At 39.7% G+C, this 14,248-nt stretch overlaps 1 protein-coding gene and 1 long non-coding RNA gene across 4 annotated transcripts in view; one reads left to right on the forward strand and one right to left on the reverse strand.

Moving 5' to 3' along the window:
- Positions 1 to 45: 45 nt before the first annotated feature.
- Positions 46 to 14,184, forward strand: LOC148370701 (uncharacterized). Its single transcript, XR_015849704.1, has 3 exons — positions 46 to 523; positions 615 to 665; positions 12,392 to 14,184. It is a non-coding gene; the product is annotated as an uncharacterized LOC148370701 (long non-coding RNA).
- stt3b (STT3 oligosaccharyltransferase complex catalytic subunit B) overlaps positions 9,668 to 14,248 on the reverse strand; it is a 36,476-nt gene continuing 31,895 nt past the window's right edge. For 2 of the 3 annotated variants that reach the window (XM_088328434.1, XM_088328433.1), the window contains 4 exons: positions 13,444 to 13,617; positions 12,831 to 12,944; positions 12,555 to 12,761; positions 9,668 to 9,993 (listed from right to left, as the gene is read on the reverse strand). In XM_088328434.1, coding sequence (XP_088184560.1) covers positions 9,919 to 9,993; positions 12,555 to 12,761; positions 12,831 to 12,944; positions 13,444 to 13,617 — 570 coding nt within the window. In that variant the 3' untranslated portion in view covers positions 9,668 to 9,918. The remainder of the gene's footprint in view (positions 9,994 to 12,554; positions 12,762 to 12,830; positions 12,945 to 13,443; positions 13,618 to 14,248) is intronic. The other variant, XM_088328436.1, reaches the window with a different exon arrangement.

Below are 14,248 nucleotides of genomic sequence, written 5' to 3' on the forward strand. Positions count from 1 at the left end.
TAGTCGCTTGTTAATCGCTTGCCGCGCACTGCTGAACGTTTTGTAATCGCTCACTGTGATTGCCTTACTGATCCAAAATGGCCGACGACAGTACAATGGATTTCGTTCTACAGCTTGCTTTGAGCGAGTTGGCTGATATGAGCGACAGTTCGCATATTGACACAGTTAAGGTTATCCTAAACGCAGTGGAAGGGTCATACCTGTCTTGCATTGTTCACAAACATTACCAGGCAATGTAAGACGATATATTACATCGCCAACAGCACTCGTCAGGGTGAGATCCTCCATGTTCAGCACTGTCGACGCCATGTTGGAAATCAAAGTAAGCGGTCTTTCTCCCGTGATTACTCGGGCACGCGAGCGCTCAATAATCATTGGCCGTTCAGAAGCTAGCGATAGCTAGCGATAGCAATCGCTCACTCTCCTGAACACGCCTCTGGGTAAGGGAATGGCTCATACAGGAAACACAAACCAACGGAAATAGTGCTGGAGCATACGTCAACACGCGGCCACAGAATTTCAGGTAGAAGTGGGCTAAATTTGGGCATTTTATTTGTTGAATTATCATTTGCCTGGAGACTAAAGCATTTGTTTTCCTTTATTGCTGATACAAGCTAAAAGTGACAAAAAACAATTGGACAAGACAAAAAAATCTGCTCCAACAGGTCGGTGTACACCTTTTCTTCTTCTTTTTTTTAGTATGTGGCTTTTTAAAAGCGGTTTATTTGAGAATATCGACCGTAACTAGTTAGTAGATGGTAAATGGTCTGCATTTCTATAGCGCTTTACTAGTCAACGAAGACCTCCCAAAGCGCTTTACAATGTGCTTCACACTTTCACACTCACACAACAATAGCGGCCATGCATACAGTGATACCTTTACTTACACGAATTGAATTCGTTCTGGGAGTAGCTTTGTTACCTGAAACTTTTGTAAGTAGAGACACCTTTTGAATGTAAATCCGCTAATCTGTTCCACGCCCGGAAAAAGTCCGATATGTATTTTTTAAAATAAATCATTAAAGGCGATCAGAATATGAAGCTGATGCATATTAGAATTAAGTTACCGCACAACAAAGATAAAACGAGAAGCACATAACGTAAACAAAGAATAGAGGAAATAATAAAAACTAATTTACCTTTTAACTGGATTTTTTTGTACACTGGTCCTCAGCACTGTTGTTTGTCTCGCGTTTCTTGAAAAACGTATTCAATGACATCTGCTCTTGCCTGCTTTTGACAATCAGTCCAAAATGCGCGAGGCAGAAATCATAATGAACGATAGTCCGTTCTGTCCACACTTGGTGATTCCTTTCCACGAATTCCCAGAGTTTTTCCAAAATGTCTTTAATTTGGGCTGACGGAATGGTGGCTACATCCTTCTTCTTGTCGTCTCTTAACTCCTGCACTGTGTTGTGTGTTTTCATACCTTTCTATTATATTTTGGTTTGTTTAAAAGGCCAGAAAAAGTCATTTCCTTTTCTCTTTGTCTACTTTTCTGCATGTCCATTCTGAATGATAGCTCTTTGTAGTGGTACCATATAGTAGACTGTTTTCAGAGCAGGAAGAAGACACGAAGAGCATGCCGGATTTTACACATATGCACCGTATTGCCAGGTAGAACTCTTTTTATTAGACATTTGTAAGTAAGGTACCACTGTAGTTACTTACAGAGTAACACACTACTCTCTGGTGTCAGTACTCAGTATCTGAATTACTCTTTAAATGAAGTCACTCATACGTGCCAACCTTTTGGAATTAAAAAAGCGGTAGATTTAATGCGCACGCAGTACAAAATCCGTCTCCAGAATATTAAAAAACGACAACAACGTGCTCGTTAAACACAGGAAATGGCTAACTTTTCCCCAAACGGAAATCTAATGTGATTGTTGGCGTGGTTTACTCGCGCGCACATAGTGATTCTCGCTTTAAAATAAAAGAGCCGTAGACTTAAATATAAGTCTCGAGTTAAGATTTTTTTGTTGTTGTTCATATTAAAAAATTGCAAAATTTAATGAAAAATACAGTGTTCTCTTTGAAGGGGAGAAAAGCGGAAGTCTAAAAATACGAAATGCTGTATGGGTTTACGCGCCCAACACAGGCAGTGTAACGCTGAATTTGTAATATTGCCTATTATAAAAAGACACTTCCCATGCCAAAATTATGTTTCCACATTTTATTTTTGCTCTTGACGTATTAATTTGCTTTGAAAACCATACCATAAACGCAATATTGAACGACTGTGTTGTCATTGGGTCAGGTGTATCGACATTTCGTTCTGTGTGCATTGTTACATAGAATGACAATACAAGGAAATTATTATTATTATTATTGACTAAAAGGGTACGTATTGCTCCACAGCACGCTCTGGTGTACAACCCGTGGCACTTCAGCTGGGATGACCTCCCTATCTCCCTTGACAAAAACTTGCCGTATTTGTTTTCCTCTTTTAAATTTATTTTTTTGCGTTTAAAAATGACTAATATAACAATTGTTATCACGACAAAATATTTATTATCAGTCAATATTGATAATTATCGCCATAATTATTACAACTTGTATCAGAATAAAGACACATGGTGACACAGTATTTCACAATTATGAGAAATATTTAACACAATTACAGTGGAACCTCGGTTTTCGAACGTCTCTCAGTTCGAACAAATCGGAGTCCGACCAAAAATTTAGAGAAATTCTTGCTTCACTGTTGGGTCAAAAATTTGGAGTTCGAACGCCGGCAGTGCGTGAGTGCGTACGCTAGGGTGCGATGCTGAGCGGCGTACGGGTGTAGATCGCTCTTTTCTTGACCAACTGTTATCGCGTGCGGACGTGCTTCGTTTTGCTTTCGCTTTTAATGTAGGTGTACGAAGTGTTTTAGCCCCTAATTATGCCTCCGAAGAAAGTCAGTGCAAGCAGCAAAGTTGCTACAGGTGAAAAAAGAAAAGTAGTGCGTACAGCTATTGCATTCAAGAAAGAAATAATAGCAAAATATGAAGGAGCAATAATTGTCCTTCCTCCTTCATCCCTCTCCCCACCGTCCACCTGCGCCTTTTGCTGACCACCACAAAGGTAAGAAATCCTATTCATTATACTTTTTTTTTTTTACACGTTCATGTTAACGTAATCTTTCGTACGGAAGATTACGATAACGCGAACGTATGATTATCCTGGGTTAGCTTTATGTTTACGTTAAACATTCGAGGTAAACATTCAGGGTGTTGGAACGGATTAAAATGATTTACATTAATTTTAATGGGAAAAATGATTTCAGTGATCGAAAAAATCGGTTTTCGAACGGGGTTCTGGAACGGATTATGGTCGAGAACCGAGGTTCCTCTGTAAAAGTAAAAAAAAATAGCTAAGTAAATCGAAGAACAATATACAAACAGATTTTGTTTTACCCTCAGCAACATGTCAAAAAGCCTTTTCGCATGATGCCTTAGACTCTAAGGCTTAGAGCACAGGTGTCAAACAGGCGGCCCGGCGGCCAGATCAGGCCCGCTAAGGATTGAATCCGGCCCGCGAGACAACACTCAGAGAAGCGCAAGAGAAAAACAAGCTGCAAGTTGAAATATGTCAACTTGATGTTGCCAAAGCCAGGTGCCTCTCACAAATACACTGTACTTGTATTTATTTCTCTCTCTCTCTGTCTCTCTCTGTCTCTCTTCCACACCTTTTCTCCCACTCTCTGTCTCTGTTACTCTGTGTCTCTCTTTTTATCTTCCTTTGTTGCTCTTTGTCTCTTTCTCTGTGTCTTTTTAACTTCTTTTGCTCTAACTTCATTTTTTCCTTTTCTCTTTCTCTCTTCCTACCCTTTGTGCTTTCTTCTCTTTTCTCTCCTTCTGTCTTTCTATTTCTCTTTGGATTTCTTTCTTCCTCTTCCTTTCTTTCCCCCTCGCTCACGACTTCTCTTTTTATCTCTTGTTTCTCACACTCTCTCCCTCTCTCTCTATCTTTCTTTGTCCCACCCTCTCTCCTTTTCCCTCCATCTTTCTCTCTCTTTTTCTTTCTCTTTAATGTACTAGTCCGGCCCCCGACTGAATGTTTGTTCTATCGTGTGGCCACCGAGTTAAAATTAGTTTGACACCCCTAGCTTAGAGCATCAGTCTCACACATGCGGCCCGGGGGCTAATTGCTGGCTCGCAGGACAGTCTGAGGTCCCCAATTTGATGTGATTCTCTTTTAAATGGTGGAATAAGTTGGTCATGTTGTCAGCTAAGTTTGCAGTGCACCTCGCCGCTCGTTTTTATTTAAAAAACATTCTTTTTACTGAACTCAGAGTAACCAAAATACCTCCAAACTACTGAAGGGCCTCTTTCATTATGCTTTAAGTGGGTATGCTGGCTGTTAACCTTTGTTTTATTAATCGCTCATTTCGACTGTGTAATGGTCCTTTCCTGGGAAATGATTGGCTGGTCCTTGTCATCTTTGGCCCCTTAATGTCGGTCATGAAGTTGCATTTTCATTGCAGTAGTGCTCCATTTTCTCCGGTGGTCGTGTGGTGTAGTTACAGGTTAAATTATCGATTGTTATCAAACTTTTTTATTATTTGTATCAGCAAATATTGTAAGACAAATATTATCGTTTTATCGCCCAGGCCTAGTTAAATGTAAATGGTCTGCATTTATATAGCCCTTTTCAAGTCAATGAAGACCTCCCAAAGCGCTTTACAATGCCCTTAACACTTATCCATTCACACACACTCGCATACCGGTTGCAGCGTCAGGCTTATCGGGGGGCATTAGGGATTCAGTTTCTTGCCCAAGGACACTTTGACATGTAACAGTTGGTGCTCGTTTTTATGACCTACCTGATTGCTTTTGAGATATTGAGATTTGGCCAAACTAGTTCTGTGCAGACAGAGTAGAATGTTTTTCTCAGAAACCTAAAACCAAAACGCAGTGTCCGCTTTTTTGGTCAGTTTTCACATCAAGGGTAACCTACCTGACTGCCTGTTAAACATGTTGTGGATATTCAATTTCGTTCGAGCCTGGGAGAGTGGAATGTCTTTCTGGAAAAAATTTCAAGGCAGAAAAAAAACAAAAGTAATGGGTAACTTTGTGGGCATTTATTCACACATAGGTCAACCGTTTTAACTGTTTGCAAGACATAATGTTGCAATGGAAAGTTGGTTTGGACTATGAGAGTGAAATGTCTTTCTGGAAAAACTGCTGAGTCGTTTTTTGAGGGCATTTTCACCCCTATAGTGACCTACCTGATTCCTTGTGAAATATTGTGATCTTGGCCAAACTTGTTCTGGCCTGGGAGAGTTGAACATATATCTGGGAAAGCTACTGAGTCAGAAAAAACAAAAATGCCAAATGAGCCGTTTTTTTTGGTCAGTTTTCACAACTAGGTTAACCTACCTGATGGCCTGTAAAAGATGGTGTTCATATTCAATGTTGTGCAGGTCTGGGAGAGTGAAATAATTCTCTGGGAAAAAACACTGAATCGGCAAAACCATAAGTGCTGAGTCAACTTTTTTGGTATTCTTCAAATCTAGGGTAACGTACCGGACTGCCGGTAAAAGATGATGGTCATATCTGAACACCCCCTACATTTCATTGGGTGTATGGGCAAACAAGCAAATGGATATACCTGTATATACTTATATTCTATACAAAAACATTATCACATCCCTTCTTTTGCTCGCGGGTTATAATATCATACTGCCCCCTTTTGTGCTTACGCTGTAACTGCAATTGAAATGACCAGTTTCACCTATTTTCTATTATTATTTATTTTAAAAACAATTACAGTGGAACCTCGGTTCTCGACCATAATCCGTTCCAGAACCCTGTTCGAAAAGCGATTTGTTCGAACACAGAAATCATTTTTCCCATTACAAATAATGTAAATCGTTTTAATCCGTTCCAACACCCTGAATGTTTACCTTTGTTTACCTTTAAGACACAAAAAACACAAATGTAACCCAGGCTAATCGTACGTTCGCGTTAGCGTAATCTTCCGTACGAAAGATTACGCTAACATGAACGTGTAAAAATAAAAAAAGGATAAAGAAAAGAATTATAAATAGGATTTTTTTACTTTTGTGGTGGTCAGCAGAACGCGCAGATGGACGGTGAGAGGGATGGAGGAAGGAAAATTATTGTTTGGAAGGAGAGTCCCCTTCCATAAAAACTTCGGGGAGCTCTTCTGTCTGAGGGGTGCTCACACGTTCAAATCTCTTTGCTACGGATGACTGGCTACAGCAGGGGTCGGGAACCTTTTTGACTCAAAGAGCCATAAAAGCAAAAAATATTAATTTTATTTTAGGAAAGAGCCACACCATATATTATGAGACAAATTTACTAAATTGCTAAACCCGCGCCCCAGACAAAAGCTTAGTCTTCAGCACATTTATTTTTGATGATTTGATAAAAATTATGAAAAGAGAATAATGCCAGAGCCCCTGTCCCAAATTCAACAAACAGACCACTTTAAACTTGTCTCTTTCTTGCAATTACTCAAGATCGGTTAAACTCCTTTTGACCCTTTTTTTCATACATATTGGTTTCAAAACCAGATGCAAGCATTTATTTTGTAAAAACGTCACAACATTCTGAGAATAGGGAGCCTTATGTGCTTACCTTTGGCGAGAGATGGGAGGGAATGCTTGTACTTTTTGCATAGCTCCACCCATCCCTCCCACTCACCCAATCAAATGACTAAGTTCTCTTCCGGTGTTTTGGCGTATTTACAGTTCTGTGGATTCATCATAAAGTATCTGAACACTGAACACAGATTATATAGTGAACTTTTAAATAAAGGATTCTTTAGCTTTGTACAGCCAAAACGAGTTTTTTTTCCCCCTTTTTTTGTGTGACACCTTGACTGTAAATTGTAGCGAAAAACGTGCCCTATATATACTGCGAAGTGTTTCTTTCAATTTAGCTTTGGTTTGATTTTACGTGTACCTGAATAGGATAGTCAACTCCGGTTTTGAACAAGATGGAGAAATTTTGCATGCAATCAAATTGGTCTCTGAGCCATAGGTACTCATAGAAAGAGCCATATATGGCTCGCGAGCCATAGGTTCCCGACCCCTGGGCTACAGAATGTTCTTTTCTCTTAAAATATCTATCCAATGACACTTGCTTCTGCCTTCTTTTTAGCACTTTTCGGAAGTGGTTCATGACAGTGTCATTAAAGTCATGATGACTCTGGTGGCTGCAGCTTCATCGATGTGGTGAAATTCTGTAACTCGGCCCATTTGCTACAGATTTGTTTAATCTCGGACGTCTCCTAGTGTATTGGAGGTGCAATTGCACCTGAGAAAATTAAAAGGAGTAAAAAAATGTGATGTGAAACATCCACCCCTGCATTCGAACTCCGATTTTTTGATCGAACAGCGAAGCAAGAATTTCTCGAAATTTTTGGTCGGACTCAGATTTGTTCGAACTGAGAGGCGTTCAAAAACAGAGGTTCCACTGTACTCGGGCTAAAACGAGTGTAATTTTACAAAACGACGAGGCATCCACCCCAAGAGTATCAGAGAACACTGAAAATAAATGAGAAATACCTCTCGGGAAGGAGCGTAGTTTATTGACATATGTAGCATTACCTGTCAAGTTCAGCCAATTGCTCCCCCTTATAAATGATTGCAATTACTATTGTTAGGTAAAAAATTAACATTACAAACACAACATAGCACCTATTTACTTGCAGCAAGATAGACAATGTAGAATAAAAATAAAGATATTATGTGTACATAAGTTTGTTTTGTAAGTCTTCAGTCAAATAAACATTTATTTCAGCATCTTTCTTGGTTCTTTCCCATCCTGCAGTCAGTTTAGTGTTGCTTATTATCAAGGGCATTGGTTTGGTCTTGGCATTGGTGGGGACATAGCGCATTTTTAAGTGATCAGAGAATATTGGTCGGGAAAAAACAAATATTGCTGGATATTGGTGGGGACTCGTGCCCTCTCTTCCATGCCAAAATGAAAGCCCTTGCTTATTATACGTAGCAAATTGGAGTAGGGCTGCAGGATGAGAAAAAATATCTAATTGCAATTTTAAAAGAAAATGTCATTTTCTACGCTCGTTTTGTATTTGGGAAGAACTTTAACATAGTGACATGCAAACTTTCCTCGAGATGACGTCCTTAGAGACAGAGTAAGCGACTGTAACACAATAATAACTAGATCTACGAATAAAAACAGAGTTACAGTTGAATAAATGGTCTTTGTCCTTATACAAAAGGACAATGGAATTGGACAGCAACTTCCATGTAAAAAAATCTATTTAGAGAGCGTCTGGCAAACTACACGCTAGCGTTGGAGAGCCGCGACTTCTGCAAGCATATTTTGACAGCCAAGTCGCACATTTCAAAAATGTCCGCTAAATGGCAGCGATGACTTAGGCAAGACCAAACACTTCCATGTAGAACTTTGCAAACAATAACTAATACGATCAGATTAACTAAACTTGGAAAAAGATTGAATTTGGTTGTATTTAGAAAAAAGAAATAGTATAATAATCCACTCGTTGAGTAGGTAAAATGTATCCTTAAATTTTAAACAATATAATTTGTAATTTATTGCCACTCGTTATTTTCTGAAGCAAATAGATCCGACAGCCCTTGTTTTCAGCCAATCAGAACGTGAGGCAGACGACAACCAGGGCCCTTTTGTATTACACACAATACATGGGCCATGATGGCATGCTGACGGCTCCTGATCACCTCAACGTGAATAGATAGATGGGAACCGAAACAAAGTCTTTTGTTCTACCGTGTTTTATTTTTATTACGCTGCTGTTTGGTTATTTGTCAGTGAGAGAAGTTTGTCATTTACTTCGGCCGCTTTACTTGCACTTTCTTTGAGTAGATCACTGCACCTTTGATAGCATATGACAAAAACAAGCAAAGGTGGCGTGTCCAATTTGCGATTTTGTAAAACAAAAAAAAAACAGTCATGGACAAAGCACTTTTAAAGAAACAAAATAAAACCTCTGATAAGGGAGGCAGGTCATGTTAGCTGCAGTTCCAGCTTATGCACAGGAGTGAGCAGTAAAGAACTGCCACGTACACTTTCAATTATATTTCAATACTGTATTCCATTAATTCTTTTCTGAAGAAAAATGTTATTGAATCAAATCAAATCGTTGAGACATAATTTGGGTAAGGGAAGTGTCATTTTTAATGGACAATATTATAATTTCAGCGTTACAGAACTTTTTTTGTTGCTCGCAACAAACGTTTTAATGAGTTGTGGAAATCAAAAAGGGTTTTCCCCTACCCGATGTGGACTACGAGGCACTCCATGACCAGCCGACGACGGAAGACAGCAACTATAGCGCCCTCTGCAGGAAGGGAACCTTCGCTACATCCTTTTTTCCCCCCCACGCCTTTTTGATGAAGCACTAGTAGCAAAAAATGTACAATCTGGCTTATTGGTGGGACCGGGGGGAGGGGGGGATCAAAAATAACATTCATTCAATCCTCAAAAGCAAATCAAGGCCAACTTTTTTTGTGTACAACAATTATTGCATTCTCTGATCTACAAAAGGCAAAAAATAAAAATTTAAAGGAAAAAAAAAACTGCATAAGATCCAAATAAATTATTTACACTCATCTCTACATAACAGTTACGTTTGTCAACGAAGGCATGAAACTGAGCCACACCCCCATTTTTTATAAACCCCGCCCACATGCACACTCATTACGTCACTCGTGAAACAAAATATCTTTAATGGAAACGAACCGAAAGACACATTCAAGTAAAATGTTTAACCAGAAAACTTGCAAAATAACAAAAATCATGTGCCCCCCACAAGATCAAGAAAAGGCTTCCCCTCCTGGCCACCGGAGGGCGCTTGAGGAAAACCTCTCCAGCCCAAGTGCTGCAGAGATCTGGAATTTTTTTTTCCAATAGTCCGTCAGAGGTTAGGTGGCTTGACTTTCGCAGTTTGCCGGCCTCATTTTTTTTGCACTTTCTTGCCTTTCTTCAGAGTTAGCTTGTTTTTCACATGGCCTCGCTTCCTCTTGGCTGTCTGGAAAGAGAAAATTGCATTTTTAAATGGAATATTTCAAACCTATGTCAAATGGGACAGTGTGTAATCATTTATATTCTAAGCCTAGCACGATTTTAAAGTAAGTGTATAAGCATTGGTTTGTAGCTTAGAATAGAGATGAAGAATGTGCATTGGAAGATGACAATGCGGGAGTCCAAATGATGAAATCTAAAAATCTATTTCTATATTTTCTTCATATACATAGAGTAGATAATAGTCGCCAGTGGCAAGCCACAGTCTGCAGCCAAGTGGTTAACATGAGTGGTAAGAGAAGAAAACAGTGGCGTGGAGAAAGGAGTTTAAGATGACAATCATGTTTATGAGATAAGGGTGTTTTTGCTCACTACTTGAATCGATAATGTTTTATTTAAATTAAGTCTTTACTACACTGAGAGTGGCTATAATACTAGGGAAGGGCCGATACCGTGACTGGTAACATTTGCTGTCAAACCTCAACAAAGAATGCGTTATAAAAGGCAAATAAAACTAATAATAGCTATCTGAAGCAGTTTACAGTAAACAAATTAGAATTTAAACACATAACATGACTAATCTTCCACTTAGACCAAAAACTAACTAAAATAGCTCCTTGCATCCTTTTATAATAGCCTAAATGAATGAAATGTAACACAACCGACATGATTTAAATTAACTTAACACAAAAAGTGCAACACAACCCGCAAATTGAAGGGTAAGGGCACTCCTGTTTTAGACCTAAGATTTATGGCCCGAGCCCGAGGCAATTTCGGGCCGGGTCGGGCCTGAAATGTCAGTCATACGGTCGGGTCGGGTTCGGTCCTTTTTTTTTTTTCTTTTTTTTTTTTTAAATTAATTAATAATTATAAGTATATGTTCATTAAAAATATATACTTAAACTATGTATGGATACTAGACCAAGGAATATAGTAAATCAAATATTATTTGTGTACAATTAGTTGTGATTGCGGAAATCATAGCGTACAGTGACGTTGGTGACTTTTCCATCCGCATTAACAAACGCATTTTGTAAAATACGATCGCGCTTTATTGTTTAAATAAACGCGTTATATAGACTAGAATCTCCCAATTATTATAATTAGCTCGCTTTATTTTGTTTTAAAGCGTATTATATAGAATACGATCGCTTTTGTCGGAAGCGTACATTGACGTTGGTGACATTTTCATCCGCGTTAAAAAACGCAATTTGTAGAATACGATCGCGCTTTATTGTTTAAATAAACGCGTTATATAGACTAGGATCTCCCAATTGTTATAATTAGCTCGCTTTATTGTTTTAATAAGCGTTTTATATAGAATACGATCGCTTTTGTCGGAAGCGTACATTGACGTTGGTGACATTTTCATCCGCGTTAAAAAACGCAATTTGCAGAATAAAATCACGCTTTATTGTTTAAATAAACGCGTTATATAGACTAGGATCTCCCAATTATTATGATTAGCTCGCTTTATTGTTTTAATAAGCGTTTTATATAGAATACGATCAGGGGGGGGGGAATTTGCATAGGAGTCGGAAAAGGGCACAACACGTCAACACCCCCTCAATGATAGTGCTGCGCTAAAATCTTAAGGACGTACTACTACTGCTGCTGTGGATTATGGCCCAATGATCAAGTCGTCAAAATGACGGACGCCCTTAAATGTTTTCGCTACCTCAAAAAAACAAAACCCGTCAATGACAGATTGTCGCTTAATGTAACATCTGCAGTGCAGACACAGAAATATAAAAGATGTAAATGTTTATACAGTTTTATTTAACTTAGGCCTAGATGTTGTAACAAAAGGCAGAGTTTAATTTGTTATCATAAATCACCCCTCCTTATAAATAAAATATGTTATTTCGGGCCCCCTCGGGCCGGGCCAGCAAATCCAGTTAATTAGTCGGGCTCGGTCCGGGTCGGGTTTAATACCCCTCGGGCCTGCGTCGGGCTCGGGTGCTTTTTTTTGGCCCGATCTTACCTCTATCCTGTTTTAGAGCCAAATTGACAGATGTTATGGTAACAGCTAATCACTCAGCCTTCCACTTTAGTTTGCTTCTTGTGCACTCTCGATTGGACAAAGACACTTGATTGACCGACCAATATTATGATAAAAGCTAATCTATCAGTCTCCACCCAAATGTACCTCTCTAAAACAAGTAAAGTACACTTTACTTTACACTATACATAGCCATAATTATTTAGTATATTATTAGTACTCAATACTCCAACTCAATACAACATTTTATTTATATTTATATCTGTACATTCAAGGAAACTGTCCGGGTCAGATGTATCGACATTTCGTTCTGTATACACGTGTACTAGAATGACAATAAAGTAGATCTGAATCAGAATTTATGCTTCTTTTAATCGCAAACAGTTTTCTATCACTGACACAGGATGTCGGGACAAGTTAGCTGAGCTGCCACTCTCTCCTGCTTCAGTGGCTCTGCCCCCGGTCGCTTATCCATTCACAAAGCGCAGGGTGAGTAGCAGGAGAATAGAGGTATGTAGTAGAGACCAGGCCTTTAGCTCAATTTATATGTGATGTAATTTGTGGACCTTTTTGGAGGTGTATTTCTGCCTAGTCTCGACGCTGCGTAGCTTGCGTTGGAGCGGCTGTCGGTTTCCAAGCTCCTTGACCTTGTAGATGCGAACCAGCCAATGCTCGGAAGTGAAGGCCTCCTCCAGATGTTTGAACTTGATGTCCTTGTTGCCTATTTCGGCGTTGCGCGTGCGGTCGAAGCCCGGCGGCGTTCGGAAGTCCAGCTGAAGCAAACGGTAGTTGCCGTGAAGACGTGATATAAGAGGCGGTCGCTAGCGGCAACAATGGCTAACCTGCATCTCGCCAAATCGATAGTAGGACATCTTGTACATGAGGCAGTTGAGCAGCGTGGGGGAACCGGCTTTGTCCACTCGGAACTCGCCCTGTGGGGTGAAGTAGTCGCTCTCCTGGAAGACCAAACATGAAAATTAGAAACACTAAAATTTGGTGTAAAACAATGGTAACATTTTAGGTTTCAAACAATAATAGAGCAATGCACAGTGTGGTGGACTAGTGGTAGCTAGGTGAATAAGTACCCCAACACTATTGGGTTCTCCCACCTCTAAGCCTAAACCGAACCCTAATTCCAGCTCCAAACCAGACTCGGCCTCAACCTTGATTCCAGCCCTGGAATGGAACCCTAGCACCAGCCTCCAACCATGACAGTAGCGCTAGCCCCCAAACCATAACACTACCCCTAGCCCCCAACCCCGGCACTAACCTCTACATCAAAACCTAGCTCTAGCCCCTAACCCTAAATCTAGCTCCAGTCGGTACCCAATATCAAATCCCAAACCCAGTTTGTAACCCCAAATCTAGCTCCAGACCCTAACCATTTTAGACTAAAGAAGAGGTTAAGGCTCCGTGGATTAGGTCTATAGAGATGGGGTCAGCTTTGGTACCGACCCGTATGTCCTTGGGATGCTCTCCCTCAGCAATCCTGACCATCCAGAGGAACTTGTTGATGTCGTCGCCTGAGTAACCGATGACGCCGCCGAAGATGATGAGCACGTAATCCACGTCTAGCGACCTCATGATCTTGTAAGCTGCACTCTCATTGGACGACATGGCCTTCCCTACCTGGAGGGGGAGGGAAACACAAGCTTGCTTTTTTTTTTTTTTTCCAGGGGTCAGCGTAGCTTAAAAATGTTCCCATCACAAATGATTATTAGCCAGCCACAGCCGAAATAGTATTCTTTAATAAGGGAAACTTTTGGCACCCTCGGGGATGGAACAGTTTTACAACTTCTTGTAAAGTTTCTCATTGTTTTGCCAGATTAAATTTTTCTCAGTCACGGTCACAAAAAGCTCAAATAAAGTAATGCTCGTCAATCTTGATTCTACACTACAAAGTTGTCCTTACTCCCAAAAATGTGTTTGTTTGAAGAATAGGTTCCCTTTTTAAATAACAATAAAATATATATTGAATTATATTATTTTAGAATAATCTAAAATCTAGATGTTGCTCTGCATACAACCGAATCCATGGCACTAGGGAAATACCAAAATCTAGGGAAATGCATTAAAATACACCAGGTTTATGATCAATCAAATATTATGAATTATAATGGATGTCTATACGTCCATATAATGTAGATAGCACACTTTGAATAGTATGGTTGGCTCCTAAATTCAATAAAATAAATCACAGCACAATGCCATTTTGAACCTCCACATGTCCTCACAATCTTCGGGAAATTTGAGCTCCCGA

The sequence above is a fragment of the Urocampus carinirostris genome, chromosome 2, assembly GCF_059441175.1.
Source record: "Urocampus carinirostris isolate Australia breed hairy pipefish chromosome 2, RoL_Ucar_1.0, whole genome shotgun sequence".
NCBI lineage: Eukaryota > Metazoa > Chordata > Actinopteri > Syngnathiformes > Syngnathidae > Urocampus > Urocampus carinirostris.